Genomic DNA, 27,256 nt, shown 5'->3' with positions numbered 1-27,256 from the left:
AATGATTGGTCTCCCAGTGGGTCCGGAATGATTGGTCTCCCAGTGGGCTCGGAATGGCGGTCTCTCAGTGGGCCCGGAATGGCGGTCTCCCAGTGGGCCTGGAATGGCGGACCATCATTGGGCCTGGAATGGTGGCCTCTCACCGGGCCTGGAATGGTGGCCTACGAGTGGCCCCGGAATGATGGTCCATCATCGGCCCTGGAATGACAGTCTCTCAGCGGGCCCAGAATGATGGTCTCTCAGCAGCCTGGCAAGGACATCCAGCCTCACGATGAGACCTTGAGCTGAAGCCTGGCACAGCTTGGGGTTTGGGTGCGACTGAGGTCAGGCTGCAGACTGGGGTTAGGGTGCAGACTGGGGTCGAGGGGAAAACTGGGGTGTGGGTGCACACTGGGGTCGAGCAGCAGACTGGGGTGTGGGTGCTGACTGGGTTGTGGGGGCAGGCTGGAGTCAAGGTGCAGACTGGGGTGTGGGGGCAGGCTGGGGATGAGGTACAGACTGGTGTGTGGGTGCAGGCTGGGGTGTGGGTGCAGACTGGGGTGTGGGTGCAGGCTGGAGTGTGGGTGCAGACTGGATGTGGGTGCAGACTGGGGATGAGATGCAGGCTGGGGTGTGGGTGCAGGCTGGAGTCTGTGTGCTGTTTGGGATCTAGGTGCTTGTGTGGACAGGTATGGAAGGACTGTCATTCTGAACTTTCTATTCCATTCTGCTTTGAAGTTATTACAATGATCTGTAATGCCTGATTTTTGTTTCTCTATTTTTCAATGTTTTTGTCCTTAGGACTCTGTACCTAGGTACCTTGTACCTAAGATGGCACTGGAAGTTTTCATTGTACTCGTTTGAGTACATGTGACAAGAAATTATCTTCTATATAGGATAACCCTTGGATGATTTTCACTCATAGCCAGTATGTGTAGCAGCGCTCAGTTTTGAGCATTTGCTGTGCTGTCTAATTAGTTAGCAACATCTTCTGAGTCACTCACATTGAACAGTTGATCTGAAGCAGTGGGAGAGCAGTCCCACGCACATCCATATTAAAATGGTTGTCTGGCAAGCAGTAGCTTATTTAATGCAGATGACTCTAGTGCACGAGAAAGACTGTTACTTGCTGCGTGTTCAGGAAGGGATTGTATCTGTTTATGATGCGAAACAGTAATGTTCTCCGTTATTTGAGGTGTTTATTGTCCTAGTGTTCCTGCTATTTTATTGAATTTTTTTAATGTCATGGTATCTATTTCTCACCGCCACCTGCCACCCTCCCTCCCCTCAGCCATCACCATCAATGTTTTGATAATGCACAGATATAGGTAACCAATAATTGTGAATGATCTGTTTTTGTTCAATTTCAGCTTTCCCCATTCGAGGGAATGGACAATTGGTGGAGTGTCCCGTGGGTTACAAGCAGATTAATGCAACACATTGTCAGGGTAAGTACATTAAGAGCTCTTCATTCAAAAGATTTCACAGCCATGCCTTTATGTAAGCAGTGACTGCCATTTCAAAGGCTCACTTCACTGGAGCCTGTTGTTTTCAACAGTGAAAATACCTCAGAGACAGGAGAACAAGTCTGTCTTTAGATGATTTCTCTCACGTCTGTCACACTGCTGCTGCTGTTGAGAAACTGAGGTTCACTCGACATCAGGCGACGTTCCCGTGAAATAATGATTCCACACGTCAAACCCAAAACCCGGGGGTGAATTTAGATTTTTAAACCTCAGTCTGTTAGCAGTTGACTTCATCTTTAGCTAAAATGCACACAGACGTTCTCCCTCTCTTTCATAAAGTACACCTTATGTGTAACTATGCAACCTCGCATCTGAAAAAATGTATTTTGTCAGGACATATTTCTCCCCCTATAAAACATTTAACCGATGGGCAAGAAATTTCAGCAGTCAAATTAAATATGTCATATTTTCGAGGAGTTGAACTTTAATGAAGGGAGGCATGAACTCAGGAGCGATGTGAAACAGAATAGGAAAAGGTCTCAGTAAAATAAAATGCTGTAAGCATATATAGGAAAGGGCGTGTATTAATTATTTAATACGTAGGCCATAATATGCTTCTATAATTTGTATTCAAGTAACTTAAATCCCCAGTGATTGCAAATCCAATCAAGCGGTTCTTCAGAGACAATAGCTTCCATGATGTCTTTCATGTAAAAAAGTGGCTTAGTGATAGTTGGGGAAAGAGGTTCTAAGCTACAGGTGCCAGAGGTGGAAGAGATGGTCAGACCCCATTTAGAATACTGGCAAAAATGTCATCTTTGGGGTGGTAATGATTGACAGCTTGTTAGACAGCTCACTCAGTGGTCTTCTGCATCGAGTGGGTTGTAATGTGGGTCACTGATTTGCTGCTATCTGTCTCGTATCTCTGGCCAAGTTGAGGTTATGCCTATTGTGTGTAGACAGGCTTATATGTGCTAGTTTAGAAAGGGACGTTGAGGTCAGGTGAGTGTGCAGACTATACAATTAATAAGGACAGAAAACCCCACCATGAGAGACCTGGCTAAAAATACTAAATCAAAAGATAGTAAGAGTATCTATGAATATTTTTTTAAAAAGAGTTTACAAAGGGAGCACTCATCCAGTAGAAAATGGGGAATGAATAAAGGAAAACAATAGATGATCGATGAACTGGATAGATATTTTGCATCAGTCTTCATCGGAGATGTATCACCATAAGTGACATCCCAGAATAGTTATAATTCCAGAATTGGAAAGAAGGGAGAAATTGCAGGAAATTACAACCACCAGGGAAGCAGTGCCGAGCAAATTTGGGAGTCCCAAAGAAGGGTTAATACCCGAAACATTGACTTACCCACCTCTGGATGCTGCCTGGCTTGCTGGGTTCTTCCAGCCTCCTGCCTGTCTACCTTGGATTCCAGCATCTGTAGTTTTTTTGACTCATACTGAGCAAATTGTTGAGCTGGGGGCTGAGTGTTGAGTCTGAAAAGAAATGGGTCATGAGATTCAGGGAAGATTCCACCAAATTAGAGAATAGTGAGTGTACCCCATTATTCGGAAAGGAATGGAGATGGGGAAGCAGAGAAACTACAGGCCAGTTAGCTTAGCATCTGTCACAGGGAAAAATGTTAGTCGTTTTTATTAAAGATCTTATAGCAGTGTACTTAGCAAAGTTCAAGATGATTGGTAGAATCAAAATGGTTGTGTGAAAGGGAATAGTAGATAGTGAGGATTGCAGATGCTGGAGAAGTCAGAACAGATAAAGTGTGGTGCTAGAAAAAGCACAGGAGGTCAGGCAGCATCTGAGGAGCAGGTGAGTTGGGCAGGACCCTTCATCAGGACTGGAGAGGGGAAGGTGGCTGAGAAATAAATAGGAAGAGAGGGAGGTGGGCTGGGGGAAAGGTAGTTGGGACAGCGATAGATGGATGCAGGCAGGAGGAGATTGTGATAGGTCGGTTGGGAGGGTGCAGCGGATTGGTGGGAAGGAAGATCGACAGGTAGGTCAGGTCAAGAGGGCAGAACTGAGTCAGAAGGTTGGATCTGGGATGAGTTGGGGGATGGGTGGGGAGATTTGGAAACAAGTAAAATCAAAGTTGAGGTTGTATGGTTGTAGACTCCCGAGGCAGAAGATGAGGTATTCTTCCTCCAGTTTGTGGAGGCAGTGGAGGAGGGTCAGAGTGGACATGGCATGGGGGGGGGGGGGGGCGGCATGGGAGGGGGAGTTGAAATGGATGGCTACAGGAAAGTGGGGTTGGTTGGTGCGTGCGGACCAGAGATGTTCCCTGATCCATTCCGCGAGTTTGCGCTCAGTCTCTCTGATGTAGAGGAGACGGATGCAGTAAATGAGGTTTGAGGACACGCGAATAAATCTCTGCCGGATTTGGAATGATCCTTTGGGGCCTTGGATGGAGGTGAAAGGGGAGGTGTGGGATCAGGTTTTGCACCTCTTAGTGGCAGGAGAATTCACCAGTTTCTAAATCTCCCATCCACCCACCCATCCCAGATCCAACTCTCGGACCCAGCTCTGCCCTCTTGACCTGACTTACCTGTCCATCTTCCTTCCCACCAATCCGCTGCACCCTCCCAACCGACCTATCACAATCTCCTCCTACCTTCGCCCACCTAGTGCCACCTACATTCCCCCCGGCCCCATCCCCTCTCCCCTATTTCTTTCTCAGCTGCCTTCCCCTCCCTAGCCCTGATGAAACGTTAAACCTGAAATGTCGATTCTCCTGCTCCTTGGATGCTGCCTGGTCTGCTGTGCTTTTCCAGCGCCCCACTTTATTGACTCTGTGTGATCGGGAAATCAAGTGGAAGCAAATTATTGGAGTTCTTTGGGGAAGTGAATGTGCTGTGAATGAAGGGGAGGGAGCGATTGTCCTGTGGTTAGATTTTCAGAAAGCACTTCATAAGGTGCCACATCAAAAGTTATTGCATAAAATAAAAGCTCACCATGCTAAAAGGCTTGGCTAGCTATCAGGAAGCTGAGAGTAGGCATAAATGGATCACCAAAGGAACAGGAGAATCGACATTTCGGGCTTAAGCCCTTGGAATGGGATTCCTGAAGAAGGGCTTATGCCCGAAACGTCGATTCTCCTGTTCCTTTGATGCTACCTGACCTGCTGCGCTTTTCCAGCAACACATTTTTAAGCTCTGATCTCCAGCATCTGCAGTCCTCACTTTCTCCTCATAAATGGATCACCATCTAGTTTAGAGTGGTACTGGAAAAACACAGCAGGTCAGGCAGCATCCGAGGAGCAGGAAAATGCGATTGGAATGCAACTCAGCCTTTAAGAGTGTAAAAGGTATCCCTTCAGACCCTGGCCACGAAGACAAAGTACAGGGCCATTGTAACCAGCGGTACACTCTCAGTGAGTTGTCTTCAGCTGGCATTGCAGAATCGGGCAGAAAGGCTCAGTGATTGAAACACCTCAGCAACATTCTGTAAATCGGTCTGCACAGCAGAACTTAGAGCTGTCTCTTTTAAAAAAAAATCCATCTGCTGGTTGTCTGAGAGTAAATCTCAGCACTGTGCACCGACTGGAAAGTTCACAGACTGGCTGTGCCCTGGTTCAGCTCAGTCTGCAAGCATGATCTTTTAATTAAAAAGGCTTAAACTGACTAATAACTAGACCGTGGACAATTAGGTATTTCCTCAAAGTAAGGTCTCATTGCAGTTTTCTGATTTCTGTGCTCCCTGCAAACACAAAACCTAGCTGTGTTCATATGAGAAGCAGGGACTTGCCTCTTGGTTTTATCGTCCTTTCCAAGTGAGATTATGCATCTTGTCTAATCCAGGAATGGTTGCATTGTTGTTGTATCGATTCGCAGCTGATGCACTGAGCCAGTGCATCTGGAAAGTTTGGAACATTGAAAGTCGCAGCGACCGTAACATTCATTTCATTACATGCCTCACGGTCAGGAATTGGAGCCCCAGCACCTGAGTAACGTTTACAGGGAGGAACAGTCACCCCCAGCAGTAAACACGAGGGGTCACTTGTGAGACAAGGGTAAATTTGAAACGTTTAACCCAAAGCACAGTACTTAATGCTTGCGGATCCTGCACTTACCTGGCTAGATGCCACACTGGGAAGGACAGGGAGATCTGGTTTCAGTAATCTTTCACACATGTAGAAGATGCTCATGAATTTCAATGGGCATTCATTCTTCAACAGCCTTTTTAGGCTTGGGATATAATAACAGTGTGGAAAGAGGCATTTAGGTTTCTCAGCTGACTCTCTGAAAGTGCTACAATTTAGTTCCATTACCCTGCTTTTATATTATATCACGTTGCTGCGTGATAATACTGGTCCAGGTTTTGAGTGACATTGTTGGATTAGCCTGTACAAAGACTCCAGCTATGTATATATTCCAATCGGCAACAGACCCATTGTCAGTCGCAGTGCTGGGACCAGAGTGTCTGCTGCTGCTTCTGTCGTCATTAATAATGTAAAGAAAGCTGGGGAGCTGACTTGTACCCCAGGTTGTAATGGGCTCTTGCACTGGAAACCACAAGGGCTGAGAGCAGGCCTGTTGACCCTGCTGTGCTGTTCAGTATGATCGTGGCTGATATTGGGTTTCAACTCTACTTTCCTGATGTTCCCAACTCCCCAAGAGATCAAATGTCTGTCGACCCCAGTCTTAAATATATAGAACGATGGAGCACCCACCACACTAAATGATCACAAGCTTTTGACTGAAAGAATCTCTGCTTATCTCATTCCTAAATGATCATTCCCTTGTCCTGAGACTGTTCGACAGCCACCGGCAACAATCCCTCAATATCTACCATTTCTCAGTTCCTTCTGCATTTGGAATGTTTCAATGAGATTCCCTCTCATTCCTCTAAACTCTAGAGGACATAAACCCAATTTATTCAGCCTTTTGTCACAGGATAGCCCTGTCAGCTCAAGGACCAATCTAGTGAACCTTGTGTCATTTGTTTCATTGCAAGTATATCATTCTTCCAATATGGAGACCAGTATTGCACAGTATTATAGATAGGTCCTGTACAATTATAGCAAGGCTTCTTTATTTATGTACTCCAATCCACCTGCCTTTCTATTTACTCACTGCACCTGCAAGATGTGCACTTCTTTTATGAGGAAACCCAAGTCTCTCTGAACATCAGCTTTTACAAGTTTCAAGCCTTTTACAATTATTCTGTTTTCTCTTATTACGATCAAAATGAATAAGCCCACACTTCCCCATGTTGTGCTCCATTTGCCATCTTGTATCACTTAACCTGTCTTCATTTCTTTGCAGTCTGTGTCCTCCTTACACCTGAAGTTCCCACCTAGCTTTGAATCATCAGCAAATTTACATCCATCACTCTGCCTCTATGTGCAAGTCATTACTGGGCAATTATGAATAGCTGAGTCTCTCCCAATGACCCGTCCAGCACTCCAGCAAGCCACGATCTGCCAACTCAAGATTTAATCGATGTTTTCAAAATCATGAAGCCTTTTGATAGAGTAGATCGGGAGAAACTTGTTCTACTGGCAGGGAGCTGTCAGACCAGAGGACACAGTGATAAAAGATTGAGGGGGAAAGTTAGGGATTTAAAAAAAAATCATTCTTATCATAGAATCCCTACAGTGTGGAAATAGATCTTTTGGCCCAACAAGTCCACATCAACCCTCTGAAGAGTAGCCCACCCAGACCCATTCCCCTATCCTACACATCCCTGAACACTATGGACAATTTAGCACCTCTAATTCACCTAACCTACACATCTTTGGACTGTTAGAGGAAACCAGAGCAAACCCACACAGACACAGGGAGAATGTGCAAACTCCACGCAGACAGTCACCCAAGGCTGGAATCGAACCTGGGTCCCTGGCGCTGTGAGACAACAGTGCTAGCCACTGAGCCACTGTGCTCATTCTTGAGCTGTAAGCAGTTCAGTCAAAACTGCCATTTATTACCCATCTGTGACTGCCCTTGAGAAGATGGTGGGTTGTGAACCGCCTACTTCAGCCGCTCCAATGGGCAATATATGTTAGCCTAGCCAGTGGCAACACCTTCGATGAATGGATAAAAGTAGTCCATGTGCTGTAGGGACACAGAGAGTGCTGTTAGGGGAGACTTGCATGAATTTGTCCATGTAACAGTTGAGGATTGGTGATATAGTGCCGAGTCAGAATGGTGTGTGACTTGGAGAGCTTGTTCCCCTGTGTCTAACGCTGTTGTTTCTCTAGGGGTTAGGGATGTGGGTTTTAGAAGGTGCTGAAGGAATCTTGGCAGGTTGCTATAGTCTATCCATCAGTGGGTGCACACTGTAACCATTCTGCACTAGTGTTGGAGACAATAAATGTGAAACATTACTGATCAAATGGGCTGCTTTACCTTGGATGATGCCAAGCCCCTTGAGTATTGTTGGAGCTGCACCCATCCAGACAAGTGGGAAGTGTTCCATTACACTCCTAATGTGTGCATTTTAGATGCTGGACAGGACTTGAGGAATCAGAGGGTGAATTATTCCCAGCCTCTGAACAGCTCCTGTAGTCACTGGCTGGTCCTCTTCAGTTATTGGTCAGTGGTACACCTCCTGGATGTTAATGGGAGGGAATCTATTAAGGATCAGACTGTTGACTGCAAGGGGAGATGGTTAGCTTCTCTCTAAATAGAGATTATTTGCCAGCTCTTGGAAAGATTAGTCCAATTCTCTTGCTCTTTCCCGATAAATCTACAATGTTTTCCTTCTCAACTGTATTTCCGATTTCCATTTGGAAGTTACACTCAAATCTGCTTTCACCATTCCTCCAGACAGCACACTCCAATTATATAATAAAACAAAGAACTGCAGATGCAAATCTCAAACAAAACAGAAATTGCTGGAGAAACTCAGTAGGTCTTTGGCAATGCTCCCCTGAAGAACTATTTTAAAAATTGTTCTGGGATTTGGATATGAAAGAACAGAAACTAACATGGTCATTCTAAAAGATGAGATAGCAAACAGTCCAGGTATTTTACAATATATAATTTCAGCTGCATCAGTTGTAAATCTTTGCTATAAATTCTGTGCCTTATGATTTTACACTCCACAACCACCCGATGAAGGAGCAGTGCTGCAAAAGCTAGTGCTTCCAAATAAACCTGTTGGACTATAACCTGGCGTTGTGTGATTTTTAACTTTGTCCACCCCAGTCCAACACCGGCTCCTCCAAACCCAAAACATAGTCTTTTTTCTCTCCATATTCACAGCAACTTGGTAAAAATGTTAAAAATTAAAAATCAGCTCCATAGAATTATACATCAGAGAACAGTCCCTTCGACCATCAAGTCTCTACTGTCACTGTACTCCTCTGTGATTCTTTTGGCATTTTCAAGCAGATTTTAGTCGAAACAGAAAATTGGCAGAACATGTGAATATGAAATGTTCTTCAGACTTTCAACAATCTGTATGAATAAATTCTTCTTGGCATTTAATTGTTCCTGTAAAGCTCTGAAACAACTTAAAGCATTTGAAAGGTTACAGAGAGCAGTGAATTTCCTCCATAAAGTGAGGATCCTCTGGGAAAGCAATGAAATACTCCGCTTTCAGCACTTTCATTACCTGAATCATTAGATGTACGTTTAGTCATCGATATGCTTCACTTATTGTGTGACTTCTTCTGCTGCATGTTCATCACTAACACTGCAATAACCTCCAACTTCAGTGAATATACAAGCTGCAAAGCTACATGATATGAGCTAAAATTTCCTTGTGTTATTTTCTTTTTCAATTGTGAGCTTTGTTTTTGATTATATTTGCCTGGCCCTGTAGCTGCGCCTTGCTAATGTTTGGATATTGAGCACAACATTTGACAAACCAGTCAGTATTGATTTTCCTATGGAATCCCTTTCAAACATCCTCTGCGTCGATGTGAAACCAACCAGTGAGACTTGGCGGGTTGAGTGGAAAGCTGGTAGGAGCGATGGAGGTCTCAAGTCAAGCAGCTAATGTAAGCAGAAACCTTAGTTATTGGTGAGGGAAGGGGCTATGGAAGAAGTTGTGTGCTTATTATAGAGCAGAAAATGGTTTGCTGTGTTTCCAAGGGTGTAGAACACTCAATGGGTTTGGGTGGTATTCAAAACTGACACAGTCTCATCACTCATACACCTTAAGATGCCATCGTGGCACCTTGACTGCACCCCTTCTCTCTTCATCTTGTAATGAAGTGGCTTTCTCTGAAAAATGCCTGTGTGCTCTTTCATTGACCATGAATTGGGAAATGCAGCATCATACATGCTAAATTCTGCATGAGGAAAGAATGCACCAATTTTAGTTCACAGCAGCTGCTTCTCATTTTTGATTAGCTCATTGCTAGATTTATCTGGTAGCTGACTGAGTTTCACGGTCCAGATTAAGCCCTTTGTGAAAATAAAGACAGATTTTCCACACTTTTGCTCCATCAAGAAGCCCTAGCAAAACTGGCGTGAACGGGGATCAGGGGAAAAGCTCTCCGCTGATTGAAGTCATGCTTGGCACAAAGCTGGGTGGTTGTGAATGTTGGAGGTCAATCATCTCAGTCACAGGGCATCACTGCAGGAGCAGTGGAAAGGATGTGTGTTCAGCCCACCCACCTTCAGCTGCTGCATTAATGACCTTCTACCCCCCCCGCCCCCATCATAACACCCAATGTGGGGATGTTTGCCAATAATTGGACAATATTTAGCATCATTCTCGGTTCCTCAGAGACTGAAGAAGTCTGTGTCCACATCCTGCATTAGCTGGACAGTTTCAGGCCTGGTCTGTTAAGTGTCAAGTAACATTCATATTACGCAAGTGCCAGGCAATAGCCATCTCAAACAAAAGAGAATCTAGCCATCACCCATGACATTCGATGGCATTATAATCACTAAATCACCCACGATCAACATCCTGGGATTGACCAGAAGCTGAACTGGACCAACCATATAAATAGCTACATGAGCAGGTCAGAGGCTAGTAATCCTGCAGTAATTAATTTACCTCCTGACTCTCCAGTAACTGTCCACCAAATACAGGTACAAGTCACAGTGCGATGGAATGTTCTTTATCTGTCTGGATGGGTGCACTTAAGAAGCTTGAAACCATCCAAGGCAAAGCAGCCCGCCTGATTGACACCTCATCCATTACCTTCACTTCCTTTACTGCTAATGCTGTGCAGTAGCAGTATGTACCATCTACAAGGTACAGTGTAACAACTCACCAGGATCGTTCAACAGCACCTTACAAATCGGTGACCTCTACCACTTAGAAAAGCAAGGGCAGCAGATACATGGGAACATCACTACCTGCAAGTCTCCTTTGAAGCCACACACTATCCTCACTTGGAAATAAATCACCGTTCCTTCACTGTGGCTCGAATTCCCTCTCTGTGTGTGTCCTTAGACCACTGCAGTATTTGAGAGGTTAGCTCACCATCACCTCTCTCAACCATTTGGGCACAGATTGTAGCTGATGTTTCAGGAGACTTTTCTGACTGTTTGTGGAGCTGGTTTCAGACGCTAGTGGGGTTTGTACAACAATCTCCCCATTGAATCAGGGGGAGGTGGAGCAGGCTTTTCTGGGGGGAGTTTCTTTCGGGTTCTTATACTTCACTCTTACACAGTCATTGTGGTGGTACATGTGGGACTTTTGTTGACTTGCAGAGTTCTTAGCTGTCACACACTCACTGCTGTCGTAGGGGAAGAGTGGTGGAGGCTGAGCTGGTGCACCTGACATTGGGATGTCATCGACAGTGGCGACTTCTTGGGAGAGGCGGCTACCAAAGTGTGGGAAATGCTGAATATGTTCCAAGATCTTACCTTTAACACATGGGAGTGGAGTATTTCACTGACCAGTCTCGTGGGTTTATATGAGTTTTCTTTGATAACATTCAAGGACAGACTGAGTCTCCATTTTGCAGTATTGAAGGGACTGAGAGTAACTTGCACACTTGGTGCAGAGTGAGCAGTTATCTGTGTGCAGGAGGTCATCTGTGTCACAGTCTGACAGTGGTTACTCGCCTCACTGATGATCAGCAGCCCTTTGGTGAGAGTATTAAACGCTGCCAAGGTGGGAGCCTCTAACCTCAGTCACCTCCGTGCCAAAGTGATGACAAGGGAGGAAAACTGGGGAGAAATATTGACTGACAAAGAACGAGAACAACATGACAGGTGACAGCCGAGTGGTATTATCACTGCAGTATTAATATAGAGACACAGGTAATATTCTGGGGACCTGGTTTTGAATCCTACCATGGCAGATGGTGATATTTGACTTCAATTCGGGACGTAAAAGGTAGTTTTTTCTGGTTATAAAAACCATATGGTTCCACTAATGCCCCTTAGAGAAGGAAACCTGCCACCAACGTCTGGCCTGCACCGTGACTCCAGACCCACAGAAAGGTGGTAGACTCTGATCTGCTGCCTTCTGAAATGGCTGAGCAAGCCATGGAACTGGCCAAACCAGCAGAAATGACAATGGCCAACGCAGTCCTATCAAACTCTCTTTACTGACATCTGGAGGCTTGTTGGGTGAGCTATCCCACAGAGAGGTGAAGCAACAACCTGACGTAGTCATTCTCATAGGATCAGACCTTACAGAGAATGTCCCAGACACTACCATCACCATCCCTATCCCTGGGTGATGTCATTCCCAACTGGCTGGATAGATCCAGCAGATTTGAGCTTGTGGTCATTACCTGGGCATTGGAGAGCCCCTCCTCTTCGTGGAGTCTGTGTTGCTGTCGCCGACAGGGTTGGGGAGAACGCTGGAGCTGGAGACTCCAAGTCACAAGAGTGAAGACATGTTCTTGCCAATTGTAAGGTCCTAACCAGGCTGGATCCTATTAGTTTGATTTCTGCTGTTCAGGTCAATGAGAGTGCCTGTGTTGTGGTGCCCTTATGATCCTCTCCATACCTCTGCAGCACCAGCCACTCTGGCTGGCCTCCTGAACCTGTTGAGGCTGGTGGGTGATGTCAAGAGCCTGTCAAAGATCTGCCTAGGCCGGAAACCTGAAACCGAAACAGAAATGGCTGGAGAAACGTGGCAGGTCTAGCAGCATCTGTGGAGAGAAAGCAGAGTTAAACATTTAAGATCCAGTGTCCCTTCTTCAGAACTAGTAATAGCTCAGAAAAGGTGGTATGTATGAAGACAGGGGTAGTAAAGGATTGAGCAATAGGGGGAGATGAGCCCAGAGGGAGAAGAGAGACCGTTAGGCTAAAGTAGGGATGGATACTCCAACTTACCATCATCCATCCCTTTGTTTGCCTCACTGTCTTTCCCTTGCCCCAGGCTCCATCTCTCTACAAATGCTGCGAGACCTGCTGAGTTTCTCCAGTAATTTCTGTTTTAGATTCACTGAAGGCTCTTAATTGGGTGGTGAGCTCACAGGCTGCCAATCAGAAGGCTAGCTCCAGAAAGGTTGTTTTGCCAGCCTTGTTCGGCAAGTGTCCGGCCTGGCTCCCTCCTTACATTCCCACATGGGGAGCCTGAAGCAAATGGTCATGGAGGGAGAAGTTGTGGTTCTTTACCTTGGGGAAGAGAAGCTTGCGAAAAGTCATGGTAGAAGTCTTCAAAATCATCATGGGTCTGCACAGCAACAATACAGAGAAACTGTTCCCAGTCATGAAAGGACCAGGAGCGAGAGGGCACTGATTTAAACTAAAAAGAAAACAAGATGAGAAGAAGCTTTTTTCACGTAACGAGTAGTTGGAGGCTGGCTTGTACTGCCTCAGAGAAGGATAGAGGTAGATTGAGTTAAGGCATCCACAAGTTGATCAAGCTGTCATTTTAAAAGGAACAATAAGCAGAGGGTGGGAATTGGAAGGAGAATAGTCCTAAGGGAAATGATGATTTAGAGAGCTGATACAGACACAATGGGCTGAATGGCCTCCGACACCGTAATGGTTCTGTGATTCTTCAGTGCATGAAGACCCCTCTATGCAGATGATGCACAGACATTTTTAACCTTTCTGGTCAAAAGTGCTTCAGCGAGTTTGTATTGAATCTTGTTGGTGCTTTACACAATTCTGAAATAGTTACAAGATACACACACACTCTGACTCTCATACCCACACTCTCACAATCATACTCACACACACAGAATCACACACAGCCTGACACACTCTCACACTCACGTACACTCACACACACATGTTCAATCAGTCACTTCACTCAGACTCACACACGCTGACACTTATTTGTACATACACATGCAGTCATGCACACACATACACATAAAGAACACACACTCGCCATTGCACACAAACGCACATGCAAACACATTTGCACACATTCACACAAACATCCATGAGCGTGCTCATTCACTCGCACACAAACACGCATATACACACACACACTTGCACACATACACACAAATACACATGCACATGCTCATTCATGCATGCACACAAACATACACACACATGTACACATGTGCACGTTCATACACAGACACATTCTTGAGCATTTACTTCATCTAGAAGAAAATCATTACTGACTCTTCCAGAAACCAATTTCTGTTGCCAAGTTATAGCTGCTTTGATGATAAAGTCACTGGGAAATAATTGCTCTGAGCTGGAAGAGTTTTGGCAACAGCAATTTCAGCAGGAACTTAGGATGAAGGGTGGGAGGTTTGGGGAGAGAGAGTCGGGAGTAAGATCCCCCAACCTTTATGGTGGTTTTTGTCCTTCAGTACGTGTGACTGAGAAATAATCTTGTTTAAACGATGGGAAGTCCCTCTAAATGTAACTGAAATGTTCTTTCGTCACCTGGGTCAGTTTAAACAGGAGCAGCTTATACTTTGAAGACAAATTTTACTGCTGTCGGCAGAGGAAGGGAAGGTCATGACCTTTCTGGTCAAAAGAGCATCAGCGAGTTTACTTAAGTAATCTTTCAGAAATCATGGTGCTTATTATTATGGGTCATTAATATAAATGGCCCTTTGAAATGTGTGTTTATGATTATCTGGCTGCAGTCAGGATTATTGCCTTTTTGATTTGATAAGTGCCTTTGGTCTCATTAAAAACCTTGTAGTTAAACAGTAGGAATGCCAAATGAGGGAACTCGAGACTATCTTGAACTCCGTCGAATCCTCTCAGTGAAGGGAAGTACACTGTGCTCATTAATTTCAGAGAAAAATTCTGCAAAATGTGGCATTTGAGTGGACATTTGTTCATCCAAGTTTGTGAACCAAAAGGACCCTTAAGTTTTGTTGAATTTACCATCCACAAGACAGGACTCTGAGCAAAACAGTGGAGCCACAAACCCTTGCATTGCGATTTCAAGCTGGTTTATTCTTACTGATTATGAAGCGACCTCGGGCACTCTCCGCTTTTGCTGCGCATTGATTATGAACACATCCCGTCAGCCAAAACAATTCGGAAAAATCCTCGTCATTATCCAGATTCAATGAATAATAAGCCCATCAATAATTTACGGAAATTAAGGGCCAATGCTACAATCAAGGGTCATTGAAGAGTGTCTTAATTTGCGTCACTGAAAAATTTAATGAGCACTAGGAACAAACAAGCACTCCCCTCTGTCACAGACATTATATGTAATCCTACTTTTCCCAGAAATTCACTTTAAAATTTGCAGACGGAACAAAGTTTGGCCATAAAGTGAACTGTGAAAAAGATAGTGATAGACCTCAAGAGAGCGTATTTTGTTGGAATCAGCAGCATAAGGTAAATTAAGTTTAATACAAATAAATTGCTGCAGAAAAACAGTGACCTGGGGCATATGTGCACGTATTGCTGGAGATGGTTCAAGTGATTTAACATGCGTTTCTGCACTTTACTAAGAGAGGCAAAAAGATAGAAAGGTGTAACAGCTTAATCGGAGCCCCGATTCTGGAAGTGCTGTTTTGTGGGATTTAGACGCTTGCAAAAAAAAGGCCTGAATCTATCAGTGGAGGTATCCACTGAGAGAGGTCGGACATCCGTGGAGAGAAGTCAAGTAGCCCTTTGGGATTGTTAACGGTATTGAGGAATGTACGTAAGAAGTGGGTAAGCTCTATCAAGCTGGGCAGAGGTGGATACTGCAGATGCTGGGGATTAGAGTCAAGATTAGAGTGGTGCTGGAAATGCACAGCAGGTCAGGCAGCATCCGAGGAACAGGGAAGTTGACATTTAGGGCAAAAGCCCTTCATCAGGAATGTGGCTGGGAGCCTCGGATGTGGAGAGAGAAATGGGAGGTGGATGGAGCTGGGGCTGAAGGTGATAGGTCAGAGAAGAGGGTGGAGTGGATAGATGGGAAGGAAGATTGACAGATGGGACAGGTCATGAGGATGGATGAGAATCTTCTGCCTCGGGATCCTTCAACCCCATGGCATCAATGTGAAACCATTGCCACTCCCTTACCACCCAATGCCTGGAGGAAGAAGGCCTCATCTTCTGCCTCAGGCCCTTCCAACCTCATGGCATCAATGTGGACTTCATCAGTTCCCTCATTTCCCCTCCCCCCACCTTACCCCAGTTCCAACCTTCCAGCTCAGCACCATCTAATGACCTGTCTCACCTGTCAATCTTCCTTCCACCTATCTGCTCCACCTTCCTCTCTGACCTATCACCATTACCCCAACTTCCATTCACCTATTGCACACTCAGCTATCTTTTCCCCATCCCCACCCCGCTCGCATTTAACTCTCCACCCCTCGCATTTAACTCTCCACCCCCGAGGCTCCCAACCTCATTCCTGATGAATGGCTTTTGCCTGAAACGTCGATTTTCCAGCTCTGTCAAGCTGTCAAGTCATTTAAAATCCCAAACTCTTCCACTTTTTGAAAAGAAAAATCCAGTCTGCAGTTGAAAAAATAAATTAGTGGAGCTAGTCCAGTGCTTGTTGACATCAGCATCAGCTTGAGGACTTCCACACCCTTTCATTATCACAGTGGTTAGCCTGTAAACTCACTGTTTGATTAATAAATGCAAGTGTTTACAAAGAGATTAGCTTTGTTTGATGTGGTGCTATGAATACAAGTATTTGTTTTGCTAGGGATTAATTACTTGAAAGATATTTTAATTTTGTGGTACTTGAAAAGGTTTTATATATATATGATCAATCAAACTTTAAAAATATATAGGGGCATTTTCAATAGACACTTCGTACTTAACTTCATCTTGCCATGGCTTCTGAGGACTGCCCATAGAGTACTATGGAGGGTATAAAGGTAAAGAGTTGGTGGGGGGGAACGCATGGGTTGATGTGAGTTAGCGATATGTTGGTGCACAAGCTATAACAGCTCATCCAGATGACTGGGGATTCATAGTTTTGCTTGAGTTGGCATTAAGTTTGCATGGGTACTATAAAGGGCAATGGAGGTAGGTAAAGTGTCACAGATAGTATAGATGGTATGAGTGACCATGGAGAATGGGTGGGAGGGCATCAGCTGGCGTTATTTGGCATGCCTATGGATTGTGAGAGTTAGAGAAATTTTTTCATGTTATTATTTTTATTGTAACTGGGACAAGGTCCAGGCCATGACGCCAGGTCTTTTGAAGAGCTCATCTTGGCACCCAGCAGCCCATGCAGCTGGCCTCTCCTGTACGCATTGTGTCCAATTCTGATTGGTGAAACAATTCAGGAAAATTTAGGAAGATTTAGAAAGATTTAGGAAGAGTGTGGCGAAAATTTGTGAGGGTGGTTCCAGGACCGAAGGAGTTTCAGTTTCTGTCAATAGGTTTGAGAAGGTGGCGTCATTAGAGAACAGAAGGTTGAGAGGAAATTTGACAGAGCTGTTCAAAATCATGTGGTGATTGGTCAGAGAGAGAGAGAGAGAGAAAGAAAGAGTGATAGACGGAAAGAGAGTGAAACATTCCCATTGTTGAAAAGGTCTGGAACCAGGGACACAAATTTAAGATTAGATTAGATTAGATTCCCTACAGTGTGGAAACAGGCCCTTCGGCCCAAGTCCACACCGACCCTCCGAAGAGCAACTCACCCAGGCCCATCCCCCTACATTTACCCCTGCACCTAACACTACGGGCAATTTAGCATGGCCATTCCCTACAGTGTGGAAACAGGCCCTTCGGCCCAAGTCCACACCGACCCTCCGAAGAGCAACCCACCCAGACCCATTCCCATACATTTACCCTGATTAATGCACCGAACACTATGGGCAATTTAGCATGGCCAATTCACCTAACCTGCACATCTTTGGACTGTGGGAGGAAACTGGAGCACCCAGAGGAAACCCACGCAGACATTGGGAGAATGTGCAAACTCCACACTGACAGTTGCCCGAGGTGGGAATTGAATCTGGGTCCCTGGCACTGTGAGGCAGCAGTGCTAACCATATGAGGGAATTCCCTGATAAGATAGTGGGTGGTTAGGATCTAGAACTCAGAGTCTGAGAGTATTATTAAGCAGCTGGAAACAGGAGTTTTGCAGGATGCTGAGTTTTCCTGCAGAAAGCTGATCAGGTTACGATGGGCACATGGTCTTCCCCTGTGCTGCAGCCATCTTGTGATTCCTATTTTATACAGGCAACAAAAAAATTGCCAGTAATCCAAGAAAGCTTTACACGGGGAAAAAAAGGTCATTTTCTTTCATTTTGCAGTTTGCTTTTGGAGATGACAAACTGGATTGGTATTTGAGAACTCCAACAGAGTGAGAGACTTGCCAATCACATGGATGGCCCTGAGTTAAATCATGAGGTGATGAGGGATTTTGAAGCATTGGATTTAGATTAAAAAATTCTGACATCCCCATCTGCACAGTCTCCTCCAGCCCCTGGCACCGCTTGAGGTTCTAGCCTGTGGAGCATCCTGCATTTTAATTGTGCTGCTATTGGTGGTGATGCCTTGAGTTGCCAAGGTTCTCAGTTCTGGAATTGCCTCCCTAAAGCTCTCTGTCTTTCCACATCTCTTCCTCCTTAAAAGCACAACTTCAAATCTGCCTGGTTGACTAAACTTGTTGCAGCCTGGTCCATATTGTGTGATCTAATGGTAGTTCTCCTTGAAACATTTTGGGACATAATACCATGTTAAGGATGTTTGTGAAATGCATTTTATTGTTTCTTACTTAAAATGGCAATTCTTGTCCAAAGATGGATGCCAGCTCATTATTTGGTACGGACTTGTCCAGAGTACCTTGGATATTACACAAAAAGTGAAGAATGCATAACAGCTTTTATACTGAGCTGATGCCCAAGTAGGGACTGGTTACGAGAAACTTGTTAAGGAACTGAGCACAAGCAAGCTAGCGGTGACTTCAAGGCAGACAAAATACGTGGAAGTGTTGAAGGCTTAGAAACTAGCAATTTTAGGTAATGTAATAAGCCCAAGGAGAGGAACAGACTTGTACTTTCTTGTAAATCTTCATTAAAATGGAATTGAGTTCAACAGTGCTTTTTTATTTAACTTGATTTAGTATAAATGACAATTCTTATATATTCAGGAATTTCTGTGAATAGCTTTCCATAAATCAGTGCTCACTCACTTTTTATGCTGTTGCTTTCACCGCAGTGTGACTCAGACATGAATCTGTTCTCGCCATGCTGAAACGTGCTGTGCCAGCCTAAAAGGTGCCAGAAATATAGTTCATCCGAGCCAAGCTATGCAAACATTTGGAAGGATGATAAGTTCAGGACTGAAATTGTCTACAATTTTATTTTCCTGCTGCATGAGTGATTATTAGAGTGAAAACCGGTCCATAATTACGAGGCTGCCCCTGCTTTTCGAAATGATGGAATTTGTCAAACACAGGGAGGGAGACAGTAAAGTGAGATTGTTGTACAGAAGTTTTCGTTTTCCAGTATTTTCTAACCAGTTTGGTCCAGCTATCAAATGGCTGCTCTTTCTTTCCAAAATCTAAAATGGCACCAAAGTTCCATGCCTCAATTTATACCAAATTGGTAAATTATTTGCTAGGTAGCTATTTTTCCCAGTCTGACTCCACTTACAATTATACAGAAAAACAAAGGAATGCCAGGAAGTGGTAGGCTGGAGCCTGGAAGCCAATATCACAAGCTTCTTTTTCCTGGTTCTTAGTGCCAATGAAGCAGGAGAAACCACATACGATTTATGACAAACACTTTATGGGGGAACGAAGGAGTAGTTAGAATGCATCAACAAAATTGCAACGGTGTAGCGGTGGGATTCCAATATTCGCTTCTGTGGATGGTTAAAGTTTCTCCATTGCCACCAAGTTATGCAGCAGTTGTTGATGCCACATTAATGGTGTCATTGCCAGTCCTAGATGCCCACTTATATACTACTTCTTGTTTTGTAGATATCAATGAATGCCAACTCCAAGGGGTGTGCTTACATGGAGAATGCCTGAATACCCTGGGCAGCTATAGGTGCACATGCCAGCCTGGGTTTGTTCCAGGTCCTGCACAATCTGCCTGTGTCCGTAAGTAATGTTTACCACAACCTTTCCAGGACCTGTTTGGAACTGGGTCCCTAGGCCCCTGAAAATTTCAAGCCAATGCACATGCATTTCCAAAGTTGGGTTTCTGTAAAGTATTAGAAACATGTTCATCAGAGGCCGGTTGCCTAATCTCAGCTGAAAAGAAAAATCAAAATGATTCTCAGTCCGTCCCTGAAGATCAAGGTGTCTCTCGGTCATGGAACATTGCCACACCCATTAGGGAAAATCACTCGGATCATAGAATCCCTACAGTGTGGAAACAGGCCATTCGGCCCCAAAAGTCCAAACTGACCTTCCAAAGAGTATCCCACCCATTCCCCTATCCTATTTCCCATGACTAATGCACCTAACCTACGGCACCCCTGAATACAATGGCAATTTAGCATGGCCAATTCACCTGGCCTGCACACCTTTGAACTGTGGGAGGAAACTGAAGCACCCGAAGGAGACCCACGCAGACACAGGGAGAATGTGCAAACTCCACACAAACAATCACCCGAAGCTGGAATCGAACCCAGCAGTGAGGCGGCAGTGCTAACCACTGAGCCACCATGCCACCCCAAGGATATATAAATGGGACTCTGGGTCAGGGGTAAACTGATGTGGAGAGTGAAATTCTTTTTGCAGGAAGGCGAAGTGGATGGGAACATTTTGTAGGAAGTCAGTGGAATAGAAAATGGAACAAGGCCTATGTTAACAGCAACGTTTGTGACCCAATCCCATTTTACGTCTCCACAAAGGTTAAGTCTGTTTCTGAAGAGTTGGCTCACCCTTTGAAGGGCAGTCCTAATTTTCACATCTCATTCATATCTGTACAAAAAAAACAAATTTTTACTTCACTGACTTGGAAGATAGACATTGGTTAAATCTTGATACATCACATTTTGAAAAAATGTATTCTACAAGAAAGTACTCTTCGTGATAGACCAGCAGTTATTCTGATGCCACAGTCAGATAACAAGAGGTTTTCAGCTTCTCCAACTTGCTGGGTATATTGTCGTTAATAACGTTGGTCATTTCCTGACCACAGTTTGGTTAGATTTGGTATTTGGAAAAGGACAGAGATAAATCATGAATAAAAGTCTTTTTTTAACTTGGGGAGGGTAAATATTATAAATCCTAGAAATAATTTGCCTGAGGTGGACTGGGCAGGACTGCTAAAGGGTAAATCAGTGATAAACCAGAGGGAGGTGCGAAAAACTGAGATCCTCATGGCACAAAGCAGACATGCCCCCTTCAAAAATAAATATGGGACTGCCAAATCTGGAACCCCCGCCCCACCAACTCATCTGGAAAAATACAGGGGAAGATTAAACTGTAAAAGGAAGCTTATGATAGTCACAAAAAACTCAACACTGCAAATAGCGTAGAGGAGTATAGAAAGTACAGGGAACAAGTGAAAAAAAAGTAAATCAAAGAGATGGCATGAAAAATGTGAGCAAAAGAAAGGAAAACTCAAAGATGTTTTACCAGTATTTAAGGAGCAAAACGATACATAAGGAAGAAGTGGAACCTATCAGAGATGAGGAAGGGAATGTGTATGAAGATGCAGAGGGTATGGGAAGAATTTTAAATTAATTTTTCATTGCTGTTTTCACAAAAGAAAGGGATGATGTGGATATAGTAATCCAAGAGGAGCAGTGTGAAATATTGGACAAAATAATCATAACGAGAGAAGATGTGTTCAAGGAGTTGGAATCCTTGAAAGTGGATAAGTTGCCAGGGCCGGATGTATTGTTCCCTTGGATGTTGAATGAGGTCAGGGAGGAAATAGCAGATGCTCTGTAGAATTATTTTCCAATCCTCACCAGACACAGGTGAGGTGCCAGAGGACTGGAGAAATGTAAATGTGCTTTTCTTTTTTTTAAAAAGGGCACAGAGGAAATGCCAAACTCTTATAGGTGAGATAGTCTTATTTCAGTGGTGGGCAAATTGTTAGAATCAGTCCTGAGAGATTGGATAAACTGTCAATTAGAAAGGCATGGTCTAGTAGGGATAGTCAGCATGGCTTTGTTAAGGGAATGTCATGCCTTATATATTAAGTTGAATTCTTTGACGAAGTGACAAGGAGGATTGATGAGGGTTGTGCACTGGATGCTATCTATATGGATTTTAATAAGGCATTTGTTCAGATCCCATATGGCAGACTGGTCAAAAAAGCAAAAGCCCATCAAATTGGATCCAAAGTTGGCTCAGTGACAGGAAACAAAGGGGAATGGTCGATGGTTGCCCTTACAAACGGAAAGCTGTATCCAGTGGTGTTCCACAGGGCCCAGCGCTGGGCCCCTGCTGTTTTATACTATTCATGATTTGGATTTGAACATGGGGGGGGGCATACTTGGGAAATATGCAGATAACACAAAATTGGTCGTGTAGTGGATAGTGTGGCGGAGAGCTGTAAGCTCCAAACTAATTGTGGAATGGGAAGGAAAATGGCTGATGGAATTCAGCTCTGATGAGGTAATGCGTTCCAGAAGGTCAAACTGTTAAAAGGGAATGCACAATAAACAGGAATATACTGAGAGGGGTGGATGAAGTGGGAGATCGTGACATGCAAGTGCACAGTTGCAAAGATGGCATATGGAATGCTCTCCTTCATTGACAGAGTTTTGAATATAGAAGTAGGGATATAATGACGAATTGTATAAGACACTGGCAAGGCCACAACTGGAGTGTCGTGTGTAGTTCTGGTGACCACATGACAGGAAATACTCTGGAGAGAGTGCAGAGAAGATTGACTAGAACATTGAAGAGCAGGATAATTGCAGCTATGAGGAGAGATTGGAGAGGTTGGGGTTGTTTTCCTTGGAACAGAGAAGGCTGAGGATTGACATGATTGATGTATACAAAATTGAGAGGGGTAGAAATAGAGTAGGCAGGAGGAACCTGTTTCCCTTGGCACACAGTTCAAAAACCAGGGATCATAGATTTAAACTAAGCAGCAGAAGGATTTGAGGGGACGTGAGGAAAACCTTTTGTAAGCAGAGGGTGGTAGGTGTCTGGAATTCACAGCCTGACTTAGTGGTGAAGGCAGAGACCCTAAACTCTCTTAAAACTTACTTGGATCTGCACCTTAAGTACTGTATGCTGCCGAGCTATGGGCTGTGTGCAGGAAGGGTATCTTCCTGTCTATGGGTTGGCATGGACAAGATGGGCCAAATGACTCCCTTCTGTGTTGCATGTATAAGTGTTCTTTTGCAGTGTAGGCCAAAACATAGCAGTGATCGGCAAGAAGCCAAGTTACTTAGGAAGAGATGCTGTTGTTTAAGATTATCATGCAGGTTTTAATAGGGTGTTCCTCACTGGCAGAATAAGCTCAGCCTCTCCATATACTATACTGTGCTTCTTGCTTACAAACCTCAGGGCACTATTACAACTATCTGCCAAGACAAAGTACTTAAAGCATTGAATACTTGAACTTTAGAAAGTCATGAAAAACCAATTTAATCCCAGGTCAAATCGTTTTCTTTTTGTATCGCCGTTAAAACATAAGATGTCATTAATGTTCACGGACACTGGGTGAAACCTTACTAAAAACATATTTATATATAACTGGGGTTGGGGTTAGTTTATGGTTGTGAATTAATTCTTAAACACTGCTGCGAATGTAAAATGGACAAAGTGTAAGTTCAAACCAAATTCCACATTTTACGGATGCACCTGTATAAAATTCCACACTGGGTAATCTGCTGTGAAAGGACATTAGCATCAAAGACAGCATGTTAAGTGGTAACAACTGTATTATTCTAAACACTGATTAGAACGTACTATCAGCCTGACACCAATGTAGTTGTTGCAGATGCTTCATAAAACTTCCTGGCATTAGTTGTGTGGATAGCTACACGACTGGGCCTTCCCTGTTGACCGTTTGCATTCACCACTTCTCCATAAAGTTCTGCAAACAGACACCCCAAAATTTAAGACTACTGGGGAGGGGTTAAGCTGTGGCTTTGACTGCGGTGTAGCAGCAATGATGGTGGAATGAATGCTGCTGTCACTTTGGAGCCAGTTGTGGGTACCAGTTCTGCTTTGACCCTCTTTCCCTCTGCCGGGAATTGAAGCCACACCTTTTGAGTGCCTGCATCTCATTGGCTGCACAGACTGTTTGTGCTGCCGAAATTCCTTTAACCCATTGTGGTGGAGGGAGCCTGGTTTGAACGCTGAACTGTAGGAGTGTTTGGCTCCACAGTCTGTTGCAGAGGCCATGTCACCATTCCTAGTTTTGGATGTTTGCAAAACGAGGCTTTTTTTAAAAATTCGTTTTTGGCTCCGTAGGTCTGATTCAGCCTATTTCAGGATTTAATTACCTCCCCTTTTTTTAAGGATCCTGTGGGAATGGGATGTGCAAAAGGTCAAAGTGGAGCTTTTCCTTTGGCTAAGCTTGGTATCCTTTGAGAATGCTGAATGACTTCAATTGTATTTGACAAAGTAGGACTAAACTGCACATACTGTCCCATGTTAGCTAGGCACCACACGGGCCTGTTTGTCAAGAAAGAATGACAATCTAACAGAAGATAAACATTCTGCACATGTAGTTTGTCTAATGCAATTATAACTAACCAAACCCCGATTGGAATGAGGAAGAAAATTGCCTCAATTGCCTGCCAAAGGGAATGATTTGGTTTGTCCTGCCAGCATGACAAAGTCATTTCAATGTAGTGACCTTGGAGTTAGTTGTATTTGTTTTTTAAAGATTTTGTTTTGGTTTGAGCGTAATGGAAATTCTCTGCCATTCCTGAATGCTAGAGCTATTGCTGTACTAATACAGATGCATGTGAGAAGATACTTACACCCTGCTTATTATTGCTTAGAGCATGTTGCTTTTCATAAGGTTTAACACTCCATGTAATTGTCAGATGGTTGCCAATGTAAAACCTGTATCCTTCATGTCGTGGGGCTTTAATCTGGTACAAAGGATGCTCCGAATGTGTCTATGTTGGCGCACATATGTATATACACACAGTCACGCCTTAATGTATGTTGTTTTTATTTTTAGCTTTGTTTGCTGTTCTGTCCTTGTCAGCTGGTGATGGAATTTCTGCAGGTTTTTTTTTCTCTCTTAGATCATTTCTGGCAACCTCCCTCCCTTTTTTGTTTTTCTCTCTCTGCTGCAGCTGAAAATCTTTTAATTGAAGAGAAAGGGCCCTGCTACCGGTTTGTCAGTGCAGGAAAGCAGTGCATGCATCCTCTGTCTGTGCAGCTCAGCAAGCAGATGTGCTGTTGCAGCGTTGGCAAAGCCTGGGGCACAAGCTGCGAGAAATGTCCCATTCTGGGAACAGGTAAGGGCAGCAGAAACCAGCGAATAACTTTTTTTTTCTTTTTTCGCTTCACAGATACTGCTCTTTTGTCTTTCTTTGCTGGCTGCTTTTTACTGTTATGCTTGTTGTATCCTGTGGCACCCAAGAGTAGGATTTTAATTGCTAGACCGTAGTTGCTACACAACTTAAGAATGGCAGATGCTGATATACCCCATCCATGTTTCTTTTACCCCACCTCCCTTTAAATTAGATTTAAAATGCTGATCAAGACAAATGTTTGAGCTCATTTATTCCAAAACAAAACCGTTTTCCCCCAAAGTGCACACTTTATTTGGTACACGCAGTTATACTGTCATCACAAAAGCACATCTGATCCACTCACCTTCCTTCAGAGATCCTGTTATCCTGTTACATGACTAACTTTTGCTGGTTTGGAACTGACTAATTCAGAATGGCATTTATGGTTCTTGTTGTGATGTTTGTATTTTTTATGCGCTCCTTCAAAAGGGAATCTGAATGTTGTGAATCACACAGTGGAATGAGTCAAAGCATCTGTCAGTTGTGCACACTGTGTTGAAGGATCAATGGCGATGACTGATCTGGAATTATTTCTTGAAAGTAATAATGGTGCTTGACCCCTTTCTATATTCCTGACTCCCAGTTGGGAGATGATCCTGTGACTAGGGTTTCTGGCTGCTGAGTGCAGCCTTGAATGTTCTGGAATGGGTAATCCACATACTCCCTTTAGAAATGCAGCTCCCACACATCCATCTCTAATAGAAAGTGCTGGGAGAATAACGTCATTCCTGCTCATCTCTACACATTTTTGTCACTTGAAGCCTTTTTGGCCATTGTTATTTCACCTGTCATCTTTAAACTGAATGGGCCAGTCAGATTTAAACTTTCTTGGAGTTCGCACAGCCCAGCTGGTGATCAGACAGAGTGTCTGATTGAACAACTCCTCATCCAGTTCGGCACTCAGCAGAAACATCGAGGAATCGTGATCAGGTTCCAGAGAGAAACGTCAAACCACTCCCCACCACTCCACATAGCTCCCATTTTGATCTGTGTTTGTGTTTAATCACAAATAGCTTTCAGGTTATATGGGGTGGCACAGAGGCTCAGTGGTTAGCACTGTTGCGTCATAGCGCCAGGGACCTGGGTTTGATTCCAACCTCAGGTGACTGTGTGGAGTTTGCACATTCTCCCCGTGTCTGCGTGGGTTTCCTCCCACAGCCCAAAGTTGTGCAGGTCAGGTGGATTGGTCATGCTAAATTACCCACAGTATCCATTAGGTGTGTAGGCTAGGTGGATTAGCCATGGGAAATGCAGGATTATAGGGATAGGGGATGTGGTTCGTATGGGTGGGATGCTCTTTAGAGAGTTGGTGTAGACTTGATGAGCCAAATGGCTGCTTCCACACTCTGGAGATTTTATGATTTTTGACACTGTGTATTCATGGGAAAAACCCAACTATTTCGGTCACATACTCGATTAACAGCAAAATCTTTTACATCTTTCTGTTTCTTTGGAGTGTGTTCTTTAAAATTAAGCTGACTGTTGTGACTCTGTGCTGCTGACAATTGGAAGTAATATTACTAATGTTGACATCTGGGAGAAAAGGTTGTGTTGGGTACATGTGTGCCTTGCCTCTTGTTTGTCTCCTCCTCCATTGGCTGGTTGTAACAAATTACTGCCAGGGCGAGGGGAGTAAATGACCCATATCTAATGAGCTAGGAGAGAGTGAGGACTACAGATACTGGAGATCAGAGTGGAAAAATGTGTTGCTGGAAAAGCTGTCGTATCTAATGAGCCACCACTTTATTTGTGTCCGTATTTCCAAGATCCCTTGCTGCTCTCAGTAGATCACAGCCTCAATTGAACTTGCAAAACCTTCTCCCATGTTGCAACGGGATTCCTGAGAAACGGGTGCTGTGGTTAATGAGATCTGTGATGTGCATTCTGATGCAATCCAACTGGAGGAAGGAAGAGCTGGACACAGAAGTAGGCCGAGATTCTGTTGTGGCATGGCAACGCCGTTGCCAGCCACTCAAGGGGACAGTGCAGCGCGGCGTGGCTCTAATCATAAAATGTACACAGCACAGCTGGAAGTCATCCAATCCATCAGATCCATGCAGAATCTTTGCAAGATCAATGTAGATAGTCCTTGTCCTTCTCCCATAATCCTTGAATTTTTATTTTCTCTG

At 44.1% G+C, this 27,256-nt stretch overlaps 1 protein-coding gene across 6 annotated transcripts in view; it reads left to right on the top strand.

Annotated features, from left to right (window-relative positions):
* Window positions 1-27,256, top strand: part of ltbp1 (latent transforming growth factor beta binding protein 1) — a 339,046-nt gene that overhangs the window by 155,835 nt on the left and 155,955 nt on the right. For 3 of the 6 annotated variants that reach the window (XM_043695510.1, XM_043695509.1, XM_043695512.1), the window contains exons 9-11: window positions 1,350-1,427; window positions 19,651-19,773; window positions 24,906-25,070. In XM_043695510.1, coding sequence (XP_043551445.1) covers window positions 1,350-1,427; window positions 19,651-19,773; window positions 24,906-25,070 — 366 coding nt within the window. The remainder of the gene's footprint in view (window positions 1-1,349; window positions 1,428-19,650; window positions 19,774-24,905; window positions 25,071-27,256) is intronic. The other 3 variants (XM_043695511.1, XM_043695513.1, XM_043695514.1) reach the window with 3 other exon arrangements.

Source organism: Chiloscyllium plagiosum, chromosome 9, assembly GCF_004010195.1.
Source record: "Chiloscyllium plagiosum isolate BGI_BamShark_2017 chromosome 9, ASM401019v2, whole genome shotgun sequence".
Classification (NCBI taxonomy): domain Eukaryota; kingdom Metazoa; phylum Chordata; class Chondrichthyes; order Orectolobiformes; family Hemiscylliidae; genus Chiloscyllium; species Chiloscyllium plagiosum.
The sequence above is the reverse complement of the archived record's forward strand: the minus strand, read 5'-3'. Positions and strand labels throughout refer to the sequence as shown.